This window comes from Phaseolus vulgaris, chromosome 8 (assembly GCF_051622355.1).
Source record: "Phaseolus vulgaris cultivar YP4 chromosome 8, ASM5162235v1, whole genome shotgun sequence".
NCBI lineage: Eukaryota > Viridiplantae > Streptophyta > Magnoliopsida > Fabales > Fabaceae > Phaseolus > Phaseolus vulgaris.
The window spans coordinates 17587687-17607993 of NC_143505.1; the positions used below are offsets into that span (position 1 = coordinate 17587687).

Sequence of the window (20307 nt, forward strand, 5' to 3'; positions counted from 1 at the left end):
GATCAGTTTTGTCAAAAATTGAAGCCAATTATTTTATATACTCACTCGAGGTATGGTTTTACTTCGTTGCAATTGATCAAAACATGAACATGGACAGAGTTCCATTCTTTATGGTTGAATCAATGGATTAACTTTTTTCCTGAAGAACGACCAGGATGGTTAAAGATGGATAACATTGATGGAAAACTTTCAATTCCATGAGGTATTTCATTTCTACGATTTCGTGGTGACTACATGAAGTTCTTGAAATAGTGGGAACAAAAGTGAATTCTTTCTTGGTGCAAGTAAGATGTAGAAATTGATCCTTCAACTTGAGCCTTATTTTTCACTGAGCGTTTAGAATCACCCATAAACCTATAATTAAGTAAATTGGAGATGGATTTAGACAAATAAATGAAGTATTTTGACATAATAACAATAATATTTTTCTTACCTTTCAAATGGTTACATCCATCTATATTGAACTGGTCCACCAAGTCTTGCTTCATTTGCAAGATGAATTGGAAGGTGTTCCATTGAATCAAAGAATGCAGGGGGGAATACTCTCTCCAACTTGCAAAGAATCATTGAAATATTTTTCTTCCATTCTAACCAAGTCATGATCCTTTATTGTTGTCGAGCACAAATCTTTGAAGAAATGGCTGACTTCGATAAGTGGATTCAAAACATGCACTGGTAATGAATGAAATGCAATAGGAAGTAAACACTCCATGAATATATGACAATCATGACTTTTCATCCCAAGCATCTTCCCCTTGTCTACATCCACACATCTTGTCAAATTTGAAGAATAACCATCAGGCATACGAAGTTCTTTTATCCATTGATAAACTAACTTTGATTCCCCTGTAGTTAAAGTGTAATTTGCTTTTGGTTTTAGAATCTTCCCATTAGCTTGCAACTTTAACTCCAAATCAGGTCTCCTACAATGCAATGTTAGATCTTTTTTTGCCTTATCATTGTCCTTTGTTTTACTTTTTACATCCATGACGATGTTAAATATATTGTCGAAGAAATTTTACTCTATATGCATAACATGAAGATTGTGTCTCAATAAATTATCTTTCCAATATGGAAGATCCCAAAAGATACTTCTTTTTGTCCAATTATGCCATTCTCCATAACATGGTAATTTAGACATGTGAGGCTCATCTATGACTGTTGGTAGATTCCTGACTGTATTCCAAACCTTTTTAAATGTCAACATAGGTGGTGGTCTACCCATTTCAACTTTGTCCTTTTTGAAAGCCTTTTTATTCCTCCTAAATGTATGATCATCAGGCAAGAAAAACCTACGGTGTGAGTCAAACCAACTATTTTTTTCCATGTTCTAATCTAAAGGCCTTTGTGTGCTCCATGCAATACGGGCAAGCCAATTTACCTTGAGTCCCCCAACCAGACAACATGCCATATGCAGGGAAGTCATTAATTGTCCACATTAGACTTTCTCGCATCATAAAGTTTTGCTTCCTTGAAATATCGTATGTTTGAACACCACTCCACAACTTTTTAAGATCATCGATACGAGCCTTGGGATTATGTGGACCGGGAATGAGATAACTCAAAAACATATAGGGTTTAGACATACACATTTCATGAGGTAGATTATATGGGGTGACAATTACTAGCCAACAAGAGTAAGGTTTTGTTGATGCTTGAATATATGGATTAAATCCATCAGAGCATAAACCAAGTTGTATATTACGTGGCTCAACAACAAATTCAGGATGTAATTGATCAAAATGTTTCCAAGCTTCACCATCTGAGGGATGTCGTAGCACACCCAAAGGCCTTCTATTATCATAGTGCCATGTCATTTGTCCTGCAGTTTGCATGGATGCAAACAATATTTGTAATCTTGGAATTATAGGAAAATAGAACATTCTTTTCAGAGGAATTGGTTTTCTTTTACTTGTTCCAACTTTTGGGTCATGATATCGTGCATGATGACAAAATTTACATTGTAATAGTCGTCCATAATTTTTCCCATATTCATTGTCATAAAAAAGCATACAACCTTTTACACAACAATCTATCGTCTTAGCCTTCAACCCTAACATTGACACTAACCTCTTAGCATCATAATAACTTTTTGGCAAACCCTCTTTTATTGGTGTAGCATTCGACAACATTGTTGTGATAAAATCTAAGCATTTGTTATGAACATTCCAATTACACTTGCAAGATAACAATTTCATACACATCGATAATTTAGAATCTATAGCCCCTTCAAACAATGGCTCATTAGCCTCTAACAACAGATCATAAAATCTCTGAGCTTCTTCATTGGGTGGCTCCTCTTTATTATTAATGTCGCTGCTGGACATCTCTAACCAATAAAGATTTGTAAGAAGTGTTAGTGTTCATGGTCAAGGGGAGGTTGCGAGTCTGATCTTGAAGGGAACTCAAGCCAAAGGACTGTCTTTGAAAAGAAAGAACATTGGGAAGGTATACTGTTATGTGGGTGAACACAAATCAGTTACTGTTGGAATACTTATGCTGGTGGATTGTACTGCTAAAAAGGAGTAGCCCATTTAGGCAGGTTGCAATCCTCTTAATAGGTTGCTTGAGGCAGCAGGAAATTTGTACGTGTTGGGCCTATGATCTTTGTGTAAATAACAATCATCCTCATGCATTGGGTTACCTGGTGAGATGGAGATCTTAGGTTAAGGGTGTGAGCCTTGTATAAGGGTTGGGATACCCCTGAAGTACCCCTTTCTTAATTTAATTTTATTCTTTGCTGATCAAAAAAAGAAAATCTCTCATGTTGCCCAAGAGCATCATACACCATGTCTTGCATTGCTACAAATTGTTCACTTTCATCCACATGTACATCACTACTTGAAACACGAACGTCATCGTGATTGTCATTAACATGTGGCACTTGTTCACCATGATGAATCCAAACATAATAATCATACATGAAACCGTTTTTATAGAGGTGAAGCTTGACCATTTCAATTGGAAAAATCTTTGTACATTCACATTTATTGCATGGACATCTAAGCTTCCTTTCATTCAAATAAGACTGTTGTTGACAAGCTTTAATGACAAACTCTTCAACCCCATTCACAAGACTTTGTTTTAAACCCCCTATGCCAATATAGCATCTATCGTACATCCAACTACGATTTACATGAAACCATTCCATGTTCTGAAGCAATGACAACTAAGGATTGAAGTTGCCACAAAGATGCTTTTAGCCCTTTAATGTATTAAAAAAGAGTATTATGAATTATTTCAAATTTGTATTTAAGTTGAACTAGCAAGTAATGTAACAATCAATTGTGTTAAAAAATGTTGGCTTGTATCTTGTTCAGGGTTATATCTATGAACAAAGCATCTCTTAAACCAATATAAAGATATCTCTTAATAATAAAGAGTTTCCTAAATTATTGCATTATAAGACAACATCAAGTACTTATATAAGTTCTATGCATGACATCAATCACTTCCTAATCTACATTTCTCCATTATGATATAAACAAACAATTATCATAAACTACAAGTCTATGTAGTATGTAATTTTAGTTAGTACCATTTACAAAACAACAAAAAACAAAAAATAAAGCAAATTTTGGACCCACTTATTCTACTAAGAGAGGTTCAACATGTCAACAATCAGTGAAAATAATGTAGATCCTAATAAATTGCAATGGATACGCATATGAGTATACTTATTTAATCTATTTCGGAAAGACTTACCTCATAGAAATCATTTCAACTGATATGATAAAAATCCTTAACTGTTTAAAACCTTCAAAGCAACATCCTACAATTTTAAAAGTACAGTCAAAATTATAATACAAAAATATTAGTTTGTTTTGAAAATATTTGCTCAAGATACTATCTACTAAGAGAAGTTGAGAAACAAAAATAGATAAATGATATCCCAACAACCAACAATAAAAAAAAAATCTTTATCAATCAATTGTCAAATTGTATACTGTCAAATTGTAATATATAGTAATTAATGCTAAAAAATTTCCTTATTTGCTCTTAATTATGCTTATAATGATTTTATAGCAAATTTGTATAGGAATTTTATACCACAAATATAAAATTTGTTTGATTTATATCTTTACAAAATTCGCTTCAAGTGATTATTAAAAGTTTTTGTATCTAAGAAATTCATTTTTGGTTTCTAAATTTTTAAATAGCCATAACAATATTGTAGGAAAAAATAGGGTATATTCAAAATTTACAAAATAAAATCACAAAAATGGAGTTTAGAATTTAGAATTTCCTTATTTTAGAAGACTTTGGTAAATGTGTAGTTGTGCATGAGGTGGCTGAAAATTTGAGAGCAAAACTAGGATTGACCCATTTGGTTTTCTTGCTTTCAAATGTTTACAAACAATAAGACATGGACCCATGATTGTGTGATGTAAATTTTGTAAATTTCTTTCGTTAGTTAGACCCAGATTAAAGGTAATTAAAGATAATTAATTGAGACTAATATTTTAATTTCTACTCTAACATATCATAATAATATTTAAATCGAAACGCTAAAACGATTTGGCTGAAAGGGATCATTTTCTTTAACATCATTGTCTTCATTAACGTATATCCAATGTTACAGACCTAGTGTTAGTGTTTCATTTTCATCCACTTACCTAATGTTACAGTTTATGAATTTCTACTATATTCATCCTTGTTTGCTATTAGCTGGTGAAGTTGATCACACAACTACAAACATCAAACATGAAACTTGTGACTTCAGACCCCAAAAAAGGATGACATTCTCTCAAGAACACTTCTATATGTATAGAAAGAAAATAAAAGAAAATGAAATGAACTTCTCTACAAAATAAACTTAGTTCATAAAAAAATTAATTTGTAATCTAACCTGTAGTACCTAACTCTTAGCCTAATCATTACTATCAACATAAATAAATTGTAATATAATATAAATAAATTGTGATATAAACATACCCACATGCTTATCCAACCTTGTTTGCTATTAGCTGGTGAAGCTGATCACACAACTACAAACATCAAACATGAAACTTGTGACTTCAGACCCCAAAGAAGGATGACATTCTCTCAGGAACAGTTCTGTATGTATAGAAAAAAAATTAAAGAAAATGAAATGAATTTCTCTACAAAATAAACTTAGTTCATAAAAAAAATTAATTTGTAATCTAACATGCAGTACCTAACTCTTAGCCTATCATTACTATCAACATAAATAAATTGTAATAATATAAATAAATTGTGATATAAACATACTCACATGCTTTTCTGGCCCAACTTTCATATTCACCAAAAGTGCACCTTCAATATCTTTTTTTCTCAACTACAGTCCAATTTCAATATCTTCTTTTCTCAACTACAATCTAGCTTCAATATCTTTTTTTCTCAACTATCGTCCAACTTCAATAATTTATATTAGTTATTAATATGAAACTACTCCTACGAAGGACAAAACAATAATATTGAATAAATCTCTATAATATGAGTTGAAGCAGTCTCTAAGGACTAGGTGTAAGGAAATTTGACAAGATGGAGATGCAAGAAACAAACTGGAATGGCTAAGGGTGGAAAATGTGTGGTATGAGGACTTGGTGTAAGGAAATTTGATAAAATGGAGATGCAAGAAACAAACTGGAGTGGCTAAGGGTGGAAAAGGTGTGGTCAGAGGTTGATGTGCTGCTACCTAAACCATCTATGAGGTATAGCAGAACCACATTGAAGGCATGCACAATAAGCCTTCTATAAGGTGGTATCTATGTGGTATAATTTTCTTGCTCTGTACTCGAATGATGCTCTGATTTAGAGTAATCTAAGCACAATCAGGAGCAATAAGCCTACGGTTTTTTAAGAACTGACAACGGGCTTATGTAAGACTAAAAGTGTATTTTTGAGATTGGAATGATGTTTTGATTTAGAGTAATCTAAGCAGAATTAGGAGCAATAAGCGTACAGTTTTCTAAGAACTGGCAGCAGGCTTATGTAAGGCTAAAAGTGTCTTTTTGAGATTGGAATGATGTTTTGATTTAAAGTAATCTAAGCAGAATCAAGAGCAATAAGCCTACGGTTTTTTAAGAATTGGCAGCAGGCTTATGTAAGGTTAAAAATGTTTTTTTTTTTAAAATGGTTCCTTGTTGAAAGGCAAGGTTTTTCTCTGATGCTCTTTTGGTTTAGCTTGAGCTTAAATTGCTACACATCCTAGTAGGTTCCGCAATATGCAGACTAAGTTCTCCTCATATTTGAGGAGGAGTGGGAGCTAGACTGTTGAAGTGGTTTATTTTGAGGTCCACTCTTTGGTTGGAGAAAAATCTGTGACAAGGGTTTGAGTTGTTGTTGGGAGATTGGTATGAATGAGTATATGAATCTTAGTACTCATTTTTTGGTCAAGGAAGGAAGAAGCAAGTCAGTATATCTGTCAGATGTGATCATACAAGGGCAGGTCAGAGAAGTAGGTGCTGAAAAGGGTTGTTTTTTTTGAATATTTTCTCTTCATAGGCAAGTGTGTGCTAGAGCTGTGTGTAAATGATTCAGGTCCTTTAGAGCTATTCAACCTTGGTGTGTCTGCAAGTCAGAGAAGTAGGTGCTGGAGAGGGTTGTTTTTTTTTAAAGATTTTCTCTTCATAGGCAAGGGTGTGCTAGAGCTGTGTGTAAATGATTCAGGTCCTTTAGAGCTATTCAGCCTTGGTGTGTCTCATTGGTTGAAGTAACAGGAAAAGGAAGCAGATAGAAGGAACATTGGTACTGGTTTTTCCAGGTGTTGGTTAAGGTGGTACAAAAGCTGGGAGCACAGATAGAAGGAACATTGGTACTGAAATTTTTTGGGAGCAAACAATGTGGCAACCACAGTTTTAGATCTCATATGTCACATAGTGGTCAACTCTGAAATCACTATAGCAGGATGATCATCATTTTAAATACGAACAAATAGTTCATATATTAGACAAATGAATACTCAAAGAAAAATAAAGAAACTCAAGATAAATAATTAGTCACAATTTATACACACAATCACCATCAATCAGGTATAAGAGCATAGTAATAAAATGAAAATAAAATAAAAGATTAATTAGATAAAAATTTACAGTGTGAATCAGGAAGAACATAGCACAGGAAGAAAAAAAATTGTAATAAAGTAGGAAGGAACAAAGGTACCTTTTCATGGAATGGTAAACAGGGAACTGATTCAAATACTATATCTATTAAGCGAAAAATGTAATACAAAATGGGAGAGAAACTGCAGTTGTATCCGGAAAACCCTAACAATGATGCTTTAGTGGTAGAAATTGAATTTTGAAATCTAAATCATGGTAGCACTACCATAACATGTGAAAAGCACTACTTTGGCCCCTATTGAAAACAGCTGGGAGCAGAGGAACAACTTTGTCATGTTGTTAGAAGATATAAGGAAGTGAAGGGAGAAGAGTTTCAAGGAAGTGAACAGTCTCACATAACAAGGGGAAAACACATACAAGATTGCAAGATCCTTTAAATGATTCCATATTTGATGACCATATCTCTCAATAAATCATTTTAATGTTTTGCACTAGTATTACCAAATTACAATAGAGGGTAGACATTAAGAGTTCCTAAATATTCAAGACAGAAAAAGAAAAGACACATGTCAGACCTATAACTTACACATTCATTCCAAACACCTATAACATATTCTTAGAAGCTATTTCTTTGCATAAACTACTCATTCCATAAAGCCTTAAAACTCGAATTAGTGAAACAATGCTACTTATTATTCCACTATCGTGACACATACTGATCTGTCACAACTACTAAGTCCTTTTCAGCTTTCTCAAGTACTTCCATTTTATTGTATTTACTCATCCTTCTTCAGAAATTAGAATACAATAACGCCAGTAAGATCATGAAGATGTAGATGACATGTAAGTTCATAACAATAAATCATTAACCATTTGCACTACAATTTGGACTCTTAATTCTTTAACTTTATATTTTACTGTAAAAAAGAATTCATCGAGATATAAAGGTCTTAATAACTCATATTTACTCATTCTATTTGCATTTAAAAAATACAAGGGGGATTAAGGTATAAATAATGAATGTGAGACTGCAAGAGTAATGCAATTAAGATAATACTCACTGCTAATACAAAACAATCTCATCAAACTACAAATTTTTTGAAGTACAACTAAGTTGATTCAGATGACAAATTGAAAAGATAGGACAAATTAATCACAGAAAAGAGCATGAAAAACATATATCATAATGAAATAGCAATTCAATATTCCCATCACAAATACAATGATCAACATTTAACATCCCATCAATCCTTTCTTCTTCTCTATGTCATAGGCAACGACTATGTTTGGATCCAACGACCTTGGGTGATGTTGAAGTAGCATAGAAAACCAAGGATTCTTTTGGGTGATGTTGAAGCTTTTTGGTTCATGCAATGTGAAGAGACTATATAGTAATGTGAAGAGGGTTGTGGGACAAAGTAAACTATGTACAAAAGCCATTATTTGTAGAGTGACTTTGACCTCTAAGACCAAAATAAACAAGTACACTAAAAGGAATAAAATCCAAAGCAACATCTAATCCCAAATAACTCAATATTTGCAATATTTAGGGAACAAGATGAACCTACAATCTGGATGAGAAAGAAGACCTTGGATTAGCTAACAATCAAATACTATCTGCAGGAAATATAACAAACCAATAAATAAATTAAGTAAAAATCACAAGAATGAACAAATTATTTTCACCTTCAGTAAGATGACTACCTACAATCTGGACGAGAAAGAAGACCCTTGGATTAGCTAAAAATCAAATACTGTCTGCAGGGAATATAACAAACCAATAAATAAATTAAGTAAAAATCAAAAGAATGAGATCTAATTCAAGTGAAATATTCTATTACATTTATACATTATAGTGGTATGTAACTGAAACATTATAACGATGCAAACAAATTATTTTCACCTTCAGTAACTCCAGATAGTCAAAGACTAGTCTATTACTTCCACACTGAAGCTTCCAAACTTTGTAACCCCAACTTTCGATAAGTCAACATCAGGAACTTCAAATCTTTATCTCAGAGATCTGTGTCAACATAAAATATTTAACCCCAATATCTAAAACACTTTATCATTGACAATAAAAAAGGACTATTTATCTAGAAGATAGTATTCTTACTAATGTCACTTCCAATCCAAATCATTTGATAACACCTAGTTTTAAGATAAATGTTTAGTCTTCAAAGTACAAAAGGCTAGCCCACTTCCATTTGTTAGAGCAACTTTGCTTATGAACACAAAAGTCTATAGACTAAACATTGTAACATACCAACATCTGACAAAAAGGAAAGAAATATATAAAGACCTGAAAGAATATGTAATATATTAGAAATATATTGCTACAAAATTCCATGCCCATACATTGCCCTTGTTCATCATGTCATACCCTTCATTACTGTAAACTAGTGTAGCTGAATAGCCAAATATGAAGGAGCCAGTACGAATGTTTTAACTACTTGGAAAAGAAGACTTACATCCAAATTTTGATCCTGCACTATAGAAAACAGAATACCAGCTTCTCCACTTCAAGGTCACAGAATACCAACTTCTCCACTTCAAGGTCTCATATGAAACAATAACTATGAGATCACAATAGGTTATCAATATCAATACATTTAAAGTATATTGTAAAATACCCTAAACTGATAGAACAAAAATGTCATATAGGGTTGCCAATTGAATCCAAGATAAAGCTGAAGGAAGGAAACCCAATTGGGAATTCCGAACAGAGAAAAGAACAGAATAGTGAATAGAGAAGGAAGTAGAGGTAAGGGAATATGTGTATTATTGCTTATTATATTTCTTCCATTACATTAGGTATTATTCATAGGTGCTAAACGGTGGAAGCAGTGAGCCACCGCACCACTCATCACCGCACCGCTCACTTTAAATGTAAAGTAATCCACCTGAACATTATCGTACAATAAACAAAAGAAAAAAAAATCAATACCTTTCTCAATACTGGATGAATAAGCCTCCGTAAATCTCCCTTGAATTGCTTGCGCTTCAGGCCACCACGACGACGCTTTCACTACATTTTCGAAGTCACCATTCAGGATTTAGGTTTACAATCACCAACACCAGATTAGGGCTTTTGGTTTCACAAATTGAAACCAAGAATTGGGGATTTCAGTGTAGAGATTTGGGAAGAAACGAATTTGGGTTCAAATTTTGGAACGAAACCGAGACTGGGAACACAGACAAAAATCAGAACTTTAAAGTTTCATTCTTTGGGCGTTTCAGAGCTTTGAAGGTGTTACAGTTTTGATTTTTACATTCTCACGGTTTGGATGGTTTGGATTTGGATTTGAGAACCTCCATTGACATTTTCAAAGAAAACCTCCAGTGTTTCAGTTTAGGAAAGTTGTTTTAGTCAAGGGAGCAAGAGTGTTACCGTGAGAGAGTGTGAGTGTTTCGGTGGAGGGAAACTATGTTTCTCAGGAGGAAAAAACATAATTTATTTTTTAAAAAATACTTTAAAATACATTAAAAACTTTCCTACCACCTAACTTTCGTGTGTCTCATTTTAGCTTTTCTTTTTTATGTTCAATAACATTACCTACGAGATCTTTGGTAGATAAAAACCTATTTACATACCAAAAAAAGTTCATGGGTAAATCCATGGGAAATACAGTTTTTTCTTGTAGTGCATATGGTAGTTCTAAAAATTAAGGAAAAATTTATCATTACACTTCCAAGAAGTACATGTGGCGCATGGAATGATCAAAATCCAAGTGAAGTAGTTATAACTATCATGATGAAAGTTACAACCATTTGTTGTTTTGAATCTTTGATTTTGTGTGTGGACAACAATGGTACTTTGGGTATTATATGATACATAATGATGGTAGGTTTTAATAGAGTTTTGGGTACAATTTGGTCCTCTTATGGATCATGTTCAGTTGTCATTGTGTTTTGTATGTAGGTTCAAGTACCTCATAGTACTCCCATTTTATATATTCTTTATTGCTGATAAAATAAATGAAAGCGACATGTATTAGTTAGAAGCTCTTCATGTGACTTTTCAACAAGCGTAATTTGGTTTAACATATGTCCTTTGATGACTCTTGAATTCTAGAATATTCTAAGAAAAAAAAATATTTTGTGATTGAGTTACAAAATTTGAGAACTTTCTTGCTTCTTCTATTTTTTCGAGTCTTTCTCCTGTAAAATCATCGAAAATTTCTTTTTTATTATTTTCTTTTCATGCTTCTTTAATTAAATCTTGAAGTTCTTTTTCTCCTTGTTCATTATATTCCTCACTAATCATATTTACATAAGAAAACATCATATATATATATATATATATTATTTTTTTATATATATATTTTTTTCAAGAGACTATTTTAAAAAAAAAAAATTAAGAACCAAAATCAAAATTATCTCCAAATTTCACATCTCCAAATTAACCTATTTAATATAATTTCTTATCTTTTTACACATTCTTTTAAATAAGTTATAAAATTACTTTAACTTGTATATAAATTAATTTTATATTATAAGGAGTTCATTTATGTTTGTTTTCTCTTATTTTCTTTTTGAAAAGCTTATGAAAAAACTTACCTGCTTTGTGATCCAATGGTTGAGACTTCCAGCTACCAGACATGCACAGTTAAGGACAGCAAGACCAAACAAATATGAGTACATTCCCTCTTGATTCTCACCCACCCCAACCCTCAAGATTCCTAAAATCATGTAATCTATACCCAAAATACACTGAACAAACTCAATAAATTAAATAGTACCCAATTCATGTGCCTTAACAAATTAAATTAATATAAAATGTTTTTATAGAAATGGAGAGAATATAGCCTGGATTTTTGGAAAGATATGCATTTACCTTTCTTTTTTCTTTCCACTCTAATCTTCCCCTTCTCAAATTCTTCTCAAGTTAAACAAATATGGTGGGACAAAAGCCAAAACTATAGAAACAAAATGATTAATGAATAAAAGTAATTAAGAGGAGTGAAAATGATGGATAAATAGTGAAATACCAAACAAGACCTTAACGTACTATACTATCTATGAGTCTCCATATCTCTGTAACAAGGATAGTAGGTTGTGGGGACCCATGCACACCCTTCATGGGAGACATAGTGTCACTGCTTGTTTGGCTTCTTTCACTGTTAAATGAGAAAATTTGCTTATATTTCGTAAGGAGTATATCTATGTGCTTTACTTTCCGTCTCTCTTTCCCAATTCTAATTTCCAAAAGCAAAACTGTGTATGCTTCTTCCATGTGCCCACACCCCTTTTCAGCGTTTCTTCCTCGCTTTTCCTTAGGTTTTCTTAACATCTTTTCATACCAATAACCTTTGTTTTAATCAATCAAAAACCCCTTATTCTTTTCTTTCATCTGGGTATTCATATCTTGGTTTATTAAAGTTACAATAAAAATAACTCTAATATTTCTGGTATCACTCATTTTATCTAAACTTATCAGTGGTCCAACTTTTGTTAAATAAAAGTTTTCTGAGCTTTGCAAGGAGCCATTGTTTCCATCTCTTTAACTGTGTCTGGTATATATGTACTTCAATAAAGTGAAGTTCTTTCTTTGGCTTTCTAAAATATAATATTAAAAAATGGATTTTATTTATAAGACTATATTTACTTATTGTAAAATGTTTTTATCCTTTAATCATTCTGAATCTATAACCTATAATATATTATATTTTATGTAACCATTTATCAAATAACTGTGATTTTCGTAATCTGTGACTATGGAATAATGATTACGTGATAATAGAAACCTTTTGCTGGAACAGTTTTACTATAAACCAATATCATGGAATATGGATTCTCCACCTTTCTTTTTTTGACATGAAAAGAAACAAAAAGAACAAGGGAGTGATATGGATTTGAGTTTGGAAGAATATATTTCGATCGAATCTTAAACATAAAGCAAATTACCATTCCTTTCCTGGGAATACTACTTTGTTTCTAATCAAGTTCATTGTTTTCAAACCATCTCTAGAGTGTCTAATGCGTTCACAATATTCCTTTCTTTTATAATAGTATTTTATAAAAAAACTAAAGAAAGCACACAAGATTTTGTTTTTTCTTTATCAAATAGAAGATGGAGTTGAATCCTTCAATTCTTTATTATTTATTTCTGCAATAGTATAGGTATACGTATATTTTAACATTTAGATTCAAACTAATTTTTGTGATTCACTTATATCAAGAAAATAAATATTTTAAATATGAATCTTGTACAATTAAATATTTACCAAATGATTCAATACATTCAATTAAAATTAACTTTTTATACTTAATTTTACTCATATTAGTTGAGGTAGGATATCTAATAATATATAATAACTCCATTTTTTTAGCTTAGAGTATTGTATGTACAAATACATACTATATATACCAATAACATGGCGTATCTTGACTCTCATGGAGCATTAAAAGAAAAGTAAAAGAAAAAAAAGGAGGGTTTTGAAACCTTGTGTTTGCATGGGGAAAAGGTGAAGCATTGAAGGAACATAATCGATATTTTTTTCTTTTCTTAGGGTTCTCCAAGTCAAAGAAAGATTTCTTGCAGAAGCAGCCAAACAAGAAAAAGCCACCACACCTCCTTTTACCACACTCTGCTCCTTCTTTCCTTCTCGTGCCAATGGCTTTACCTTTCTGGATTCTTTATATAATATTTCATTTTCAACTACACAATGGTCCCAGCCAAAAAATTCTTATTAATATTTTGCTAGGGACTTCAATATTATGCTGTTATAGTTTCCTTAAAACTCCAAATTAAATGGTCCATCTTTGCTTTCAATAAATCAACTCTACACTAACATTAATCTGCTTTCAAATTTTATGTACATGGAGATTCTATATTCTGAACAAAAAAGTAATCAAAGATGAAATTTGGTTAAGAATATTATTTTATTTCCACAAGGGATGTGACTAGTTACAAAATTCAATTAGAGAAAAAAGGTTAATTAGCTTAAATGAGTTGAAATTCAGCAACAGAAAACCAATTATGTAATCATAGTATAAAGAAAGTATACTTAATGATAATTGAGAAATATTGGTTGAATCTTATTCTGAGTCATCATTGTTTGATATATTAAGGTTACCCTTCTCTTTTAAAATAATAATCACAACTTTTATTTCCATAATATCAGGCATGGTCATTTTGGTAAATTCAGTGACCTATGATGAACACCTTTCATGTAAAAACTTCCATAATAAGTTGGTCTTGGTTCTTGGACAAATGTGCATCGAATTTCACTACCTCCAACCAAAATCACTTTTGCTGAAGCTTCTCATCCTCTCTTCACTTTCTCTCTCTGTTTCTCTCTACTATTCTGCCACTATTGTTCTTTCTCCCTCTTCTTAGCCTTGGAGCTGGTTGATGGATATTGAACCCTTGTGGGGTATTGGGGGGTGGTCTTCTCTTTCAAATTGCATGGCAGAACCTAAATCATCATCACCAATCTCAGAACCTTGCTCAAAATCACCCTCTTTTCTTCACTTTCTCACACTTTTCTTCATCCTCCTCCTCCTCATCAATCTATCCCACCAACCACACCCTTCTACCATGGCCTCCTGGGAAAGCACCAAAGCATCAGAATCAACCATGTCTACCACAGCCATGCACCCTCAGAATAGCCACAAATCCCGTACTCCATCTTCTAAGGATGCTGCTAGAAGAGAATTTGGAGCTGAGGCTCATGAAGTTCCAAGTGGTCCAAACCCTATATCAAATTAACCGGTAAGTCAGAACTCAGAGGCATATACCAGCACATATATGAACCATATATAGCTAGAGCTAGCTAAAAATTGAAGATGACAAGGAGATCGATGTATGGGCATAGTCACTATTGTAATGGTCATCTTCATAGTTCTTATTTTAGTTCATCACCATTAATATATTGCCTGTCTCAGTGAGATCTTTGTTAGTATTGTTGTTGTCATCATCTTTAGCAAAATTAAATATCTCCCTTTTTGGCTGGAAATGTATAGAAAGAGATATTCTATTTTCTATATCTATGTATGTACCTACCTATTTCTTTCTTACATAGATGGTGACAAAATGGTGTTGGTGATGGCATAAGCATTTAAAACCATCTTCTTCTGTGTGGTAATTGCTTTTGGCTTTCTACCATGTTTGTATTCAAAATTAAGTACAAAGAGTTCAAATTTATGTGGTTGAGTTGTGTGACATGTATCTATTATTTTATCTTTCACTGTTTCTTTAGATCCTGCACTTTTCTTTCCCTTAACATTTTGACTGATTGTGGCTTATTTTTCTCCTGGACGTACTCTTCATCTTCTTCCTTACTTGGTAACTTATCTTAACCATTAAGTATTTTATAAAAATCTTGGTACTTTGAAGAAGAAGTCAGCAATTATTGTGCCCTTTTGGCTTAGTGATTTAGAAGGTGTAAAGGAAAGTAATTCATTTCTTTGTGAATCAAAAAGAAGTTGTTTTGCCAAGAAATTCATACTAGAAATCACTATTTGAAACACTACTAGAGTTGAAATTAAGAAGAAACCAGAAGAAGAAACAAGGAGCAGTAGGTGGGTGGTAAGTGTGAGTGAGGTTTGCATGGCTCTTCCAGTGGATTCTATTGGGTTTCAAAACTGAGGAGGAAGGAAAAGATGCAGATAAGAACGGAATCTGAGGCACACAGTGAGGCAGTGGTGTCAGATCTATGACAGAACAGTGAGAGAACTTGGTACCTTTTGTTTTGCCTGAGCAAAATTATTTTTTTCTGTCTTTGAACTTTGCTTTTGTCTTCTCAAACACATTTATCAAGAAAGCTGGTACCAACCAAAGGTCATGAGTGAGCCCATGATTTGATAATTATAACAGTATCATTTCCTAGTGCTGAATCAGCTTATATTCCAATCATATAAACTTTACCATAACCCTCTCCACTCTCTCTTTCTGACTTTTTTTCTTTTCAAAATTGCAATTCATTCCCTGTAACTTCTTTTAATTGCAACTACACATCCATTTCACTAATATGTTGCAGCCATATCATCCATATTTATTTGCAAGTCAAGGAGTTGTGTGAAGTAGGAATACACATGCCATCACATACCTTTCTTGATCATATCATTGGTAACAGATAATTTTTGTGTTTGAAATATTTTGAAATATAGTTACTCTATGATGTAATGAGAGATTAAAATCACATAATTTTATACACTATTTGATTAAGTCTAAAAGGGAAACCGATAGGAAAAGACTGAAAACTTTTTAATAGTATTTTATTTTCCTCCTTTATTTCGTGTAACATGTGGAGGAAGAAAAATATGACATGTGTGCAATCTTCAATCCATTCAAATTGGAGAAAAAAAGTGTTAAATAGTTTTTCTTTTGTAAAAAGACTAAAATAACTATTTTTCCCTATCAAATAGCTAAAATATTGTGTAAATATTTAGTATTTTTGTTTTTTCTGAATAAAAAAATTCTTACAACTGAAAAAATATTTTAATAACATTTAATGGTGGTTTGAGAGGTATTTGTTGAAAATTTCAAATTGTTGTCATAGATACAATGAATATTATAATTTTACCTACGATGACAATTCTATAGTGAAGCGTTGTATGCGGTATATCCATTTTCTAAATTAGTTACATGTAATTCCTAATACTTATCAAATTACACATACAACCATGATTTACATTATATTTATTATTGTTTTTATCTATTTCTTTTATATTGATTATTTTTTATTGAAAATAAAATAAAATAAAATAATATATTTAGGATGTACCAATCCATGTAAAAAATATATACAATATTTTGATAGAGGAAACAATGCATAGCCCCCACAATACTTATTCTAATTTGTGATTTTTTTTGGCAAAGAATATAAAAGAATTAAAAAATGGGACACATTAGGGGTGTCACAACCCTGATTACACCAGTACTCATACCAGAAAGAAAAAGTCCATGCTAAAATGTCTAGCAAAGTTAAATATGCTTAAAGATTTAAACAATACAATTACAGCATAACATAGATCAGATCTTAGATCAAACACAAATCATATTTGGGCTCACCCTACAAAAATCTTTACTCCAAAGAAACTTTGGATCAACACCAATTCCTTCAAAAGTAACCTAAAAAAAGATGCTCTAAAGTGCCACATGATAAGGCCAGCCACCGCACTTAAAACTGCAGTCATATGAATGGCACTTGCTGCCAACAACTTCATCCCACTCTCACGCACCAAAACTTCCAATACCCACCACCACAACTCCCCCTTAGTATGATCCCCATCAGGTTTGTTGAGCTCCAAATCCAAAAAAGTGTTGATACATAAGAGTGGTGCATATAAAAGGAGTTGCAACAACAACACTAGCTTGAACTCCTTTTCACCACTCTCACCAAAAGCTTGAGTACATCATTAATCTTCACTCCAACCCCAGAAACAAATTTTGATTTCTATCGAACAATCCATATTGGAAGTGCCCCACCACTAGCACCTCTTCCCACTTACACTGCTTAAAAAAACTTGTCCTCGTCAGATTGAGCTTTAAAAAGTGAGTGGCAGAATCCATTCTGTGAATTTGTTCCTTTATCTGCTCCATCTGGTTGAAATGTATTGCTTCTGAATTGTCAATTTTAAGATGAACTTTGCAATGTGTTAATCTACACTGCCTTGCTCCGTGTGCCATAACCCTTTACAAGGTTGCGTAAACTAGCTTTGATGACAAAGAAAAGCCACAATAAAAACATAGTCATTCCATTCTGACATTTTTGTTGATGACCTGCACCAAAAGATCATACCTCTCACGCCTCACAGCCATCACAACAACTAAACATAACTACACCTCTATGCAAAACAAATCTCATATACCAGATTTCCAAAGCACAAAACCAGCAATACTAGACAAAAAGCAAAGCAAAGGCAAGGTAAATCATGCATTAAACCGAATAAGTTATTTAATTACCATGTTAATGCAAATTTGTGGGGATAAAATACAATCAGAAAAAGAGAAGTTTACTTTCCTTACTTTATGTTTCATCCATGCCTAAGATTGTACCTGTGCTAAGGTAAAGATTTCCTCTGCATCAATCTTTGCTTGATTAAAAATAATCTTATTCCTATGCTTCCAAATGCACCAAATCATGGAAATCCACAAACTTTTCCACAACTTATTACCCTCTTTGTTAAAGCACAAACAGAAAAACTGGTCAAAGTGATTTTCCAAGACATTGTGGTTCACCGTACTAATCCCAAGCCATATACTACACATATTCCATACTGAATTTGAGACATTACACATAATGAGGATGTGTGGAGTTGACTCTTCCTCCCTCCCGCATAGAGGACATGATGTATCACTCATTATTATCCCCCTTTTGTGAAGATTCTGCTTAGTAGCAATCATATCCAACAGGGCCCTCCACACGTAAAACTGAGGTAAGGGCATTACTTTTAGATTCCAAAGATCAAAAAAATGACCAATTATACTTCCATTACCATAATATGCTAGCTTTGAATATGTTGATTTTATCGAGAAGCTATAGGAGGGTGAATCATTCGATAACCATAAGTCCTCCTTATCTGAATGAAGGGACACTTGTGCTATATTTGTCATGAATCAATTCGCATCAATATTATGCAGTTTGAGCCATCAGTTACTATTTTTTTTTCATAAGAAATTGGTGTGCTGGTAGTGGGTAGTAGAGTTATCTATGTTTTTTTATCGGCAAGAAAAAATAAATAAATGTGGTCCAGTTAAGGGGTAGTCCAACCCTTATAAAGAACATAGAAACAAGCACTCCATTCTCCGAATACATCAATCCCCGCATGAAATGTCCAGTACCAATACTGGCAAAACCAAATAGCTGAACCCTACCTCACCCCAACTGCCTCAATAGTTAAATCCCCTAACAAACAAAACAAACACCAACCCGCCACCCTAAAAACCTTTTTTAATCGAGAGCATACATACTTGTAGTTCTAAGCACCAATCGAAGAAGGAAAAACCCATAAAAGAAAACTTTGAAGAAATTCAGGACCAAACCTTTAGTCGTGCCAAAGAAATTTTTATGGAATGGTCAACCACTCTGCCCTTAAACAAATGATTATTCCTATATCTCCAAATCTCGCTAACCACCGCAATCCAAATATTATCCATGATAAGATTGACAAACACAGGCGCATCAATAAAAATGAACTGCATAAAATATGAGATAGATATAATAGGATTAATCGAACTCACTCCTAACCACGCGCGTAGGAAAGTTTTCACACTATCCAAAAAACCTTACACCCAAAGAACAAATAACTATTCGACTCCTCTAGTCCCCCACACAAACCACAAAGTTTGCTCTCAATCTCAACTCCACGTATAGGTTAAGCTTATTATCTATTGTACTTTAGTTTTAGTTTAGCTTGCTAATAGAATATTTTGCAGGTGAAGTTTGTAAAAGGGTTGGGACACTCCTAAAATGTCTCATTGAATCTAATTATTCTTTTTTGATAAAAAAAAATATCAATCCGCATCAAATAAATTATACATTCGCTAATAACTTATTATTTATAATCAAATCATAAAATTGATATAACATTCATGACTCCACATTATTTAATATTATCAAAGATATAGGTCAACTATTGTAAAAAAAAATTATACTGGAAAAAAAATCAACTTTGAACTTTAAAAACTAGTTATACCTCACTAATTTAACATGCCAATTTGATGTAGTTAAGTGTTTCAAAGTGTTCCTGCTAGGGAGATGGGACCTAGACAACTATTGAAGTCTTTGTCTTCCTCCTTCCTTCGGGAAGGTTGCTAGGGCTTCACTAGGATCCTTCTTTCCTTTGTGCTACTCCTTTGGCTCTCGGTCTCGGGTGAATGCCAAATGAGGGAGGTACCTGCAGAAGACACTTCGACGCTCAAGTCAGTAAAGGGTGTTTGACACTCGGGTAGGTGTTCAGTAATAATGACATACTTTGCTCCTTGGAATGTGTTCTATTTATATTATTTTAATGGGCTTACCTCATTGGGCCTGATTAGTGGAATGAATCACACTTATGGTTGCATTACCTAATTCTTAATGGTAGTTTAGGTTCACTGACCTTGGTTTGAGCGTTAATGGTTATATGTGTCAATCAGTCTGGCCGTGCATGGTGTCTCGGCTAGCTCGGTCAGGGAGACCGAGCCACGTTAGCGTATCGGTCGGCCATACTAGTACACAAAGTAAAATTATTGTGTATCCCTGAAATACTGTAAGGCGTCGTAATTTCATATTAGTTCATAAACAAAAATAGTTAATTTATGAATAAATTAGTGAAACATATTTTTAAAAAA

The 20307-nt window shown here is 33.0% G+C and overlaps 2 protein-coding genes and 1 pseudogene across 2 annotated transcripts; 1 reads left to right on the plus strand and 2 right to left on the minus strand.

Moving 5' to 3' along the window:
- Window positions 1-119: 119 nt before the first annotated feature.
- Window positions 120-1454, minus strand: LOC150025469 (uncharacterized; annotated as a pseudogene).
- LOC150025470 (uncharacterized) lies at window positions 1454-12261 on the minus strand. Its single transcript, XM_090294050.1, has 5 exons — window positions 12037-12261; window positions 11586-11738; window positions 2764-3154; window positions 1526-2326; window positions 1454-1470 (listed from the first exon to the last, which is right to left on the minus strand). Exons 1-5 carry the CDS (start codon window positions 12259-12261, stop codon window positions 1454-1456), a joined length of 1587 nt encoding a protein of 528 aa, XP_090150176.1.
- A 1967-nt stretch (window positions 12262-14228) lies between these two features.
- Window positions 14229-15192, plus strand: LOC137824662 (CLAVATA3/ESR (CLE)-related protein TDIF). The gene has a single exon (XM_068630331.2). It carries the CDS (start codon window positions 14383-14385, stop codon window positions 14737-14739), a length of 357 nt encoding a protein of 118 aa, XP_068486432.1. The 5' UTR covers window positions 14229-14382; the 3' UTR covers window positions 14740-15192.
- The last annotated feature ends 5115 nt before the right edge of the window (window positions 15193-20307 follow it).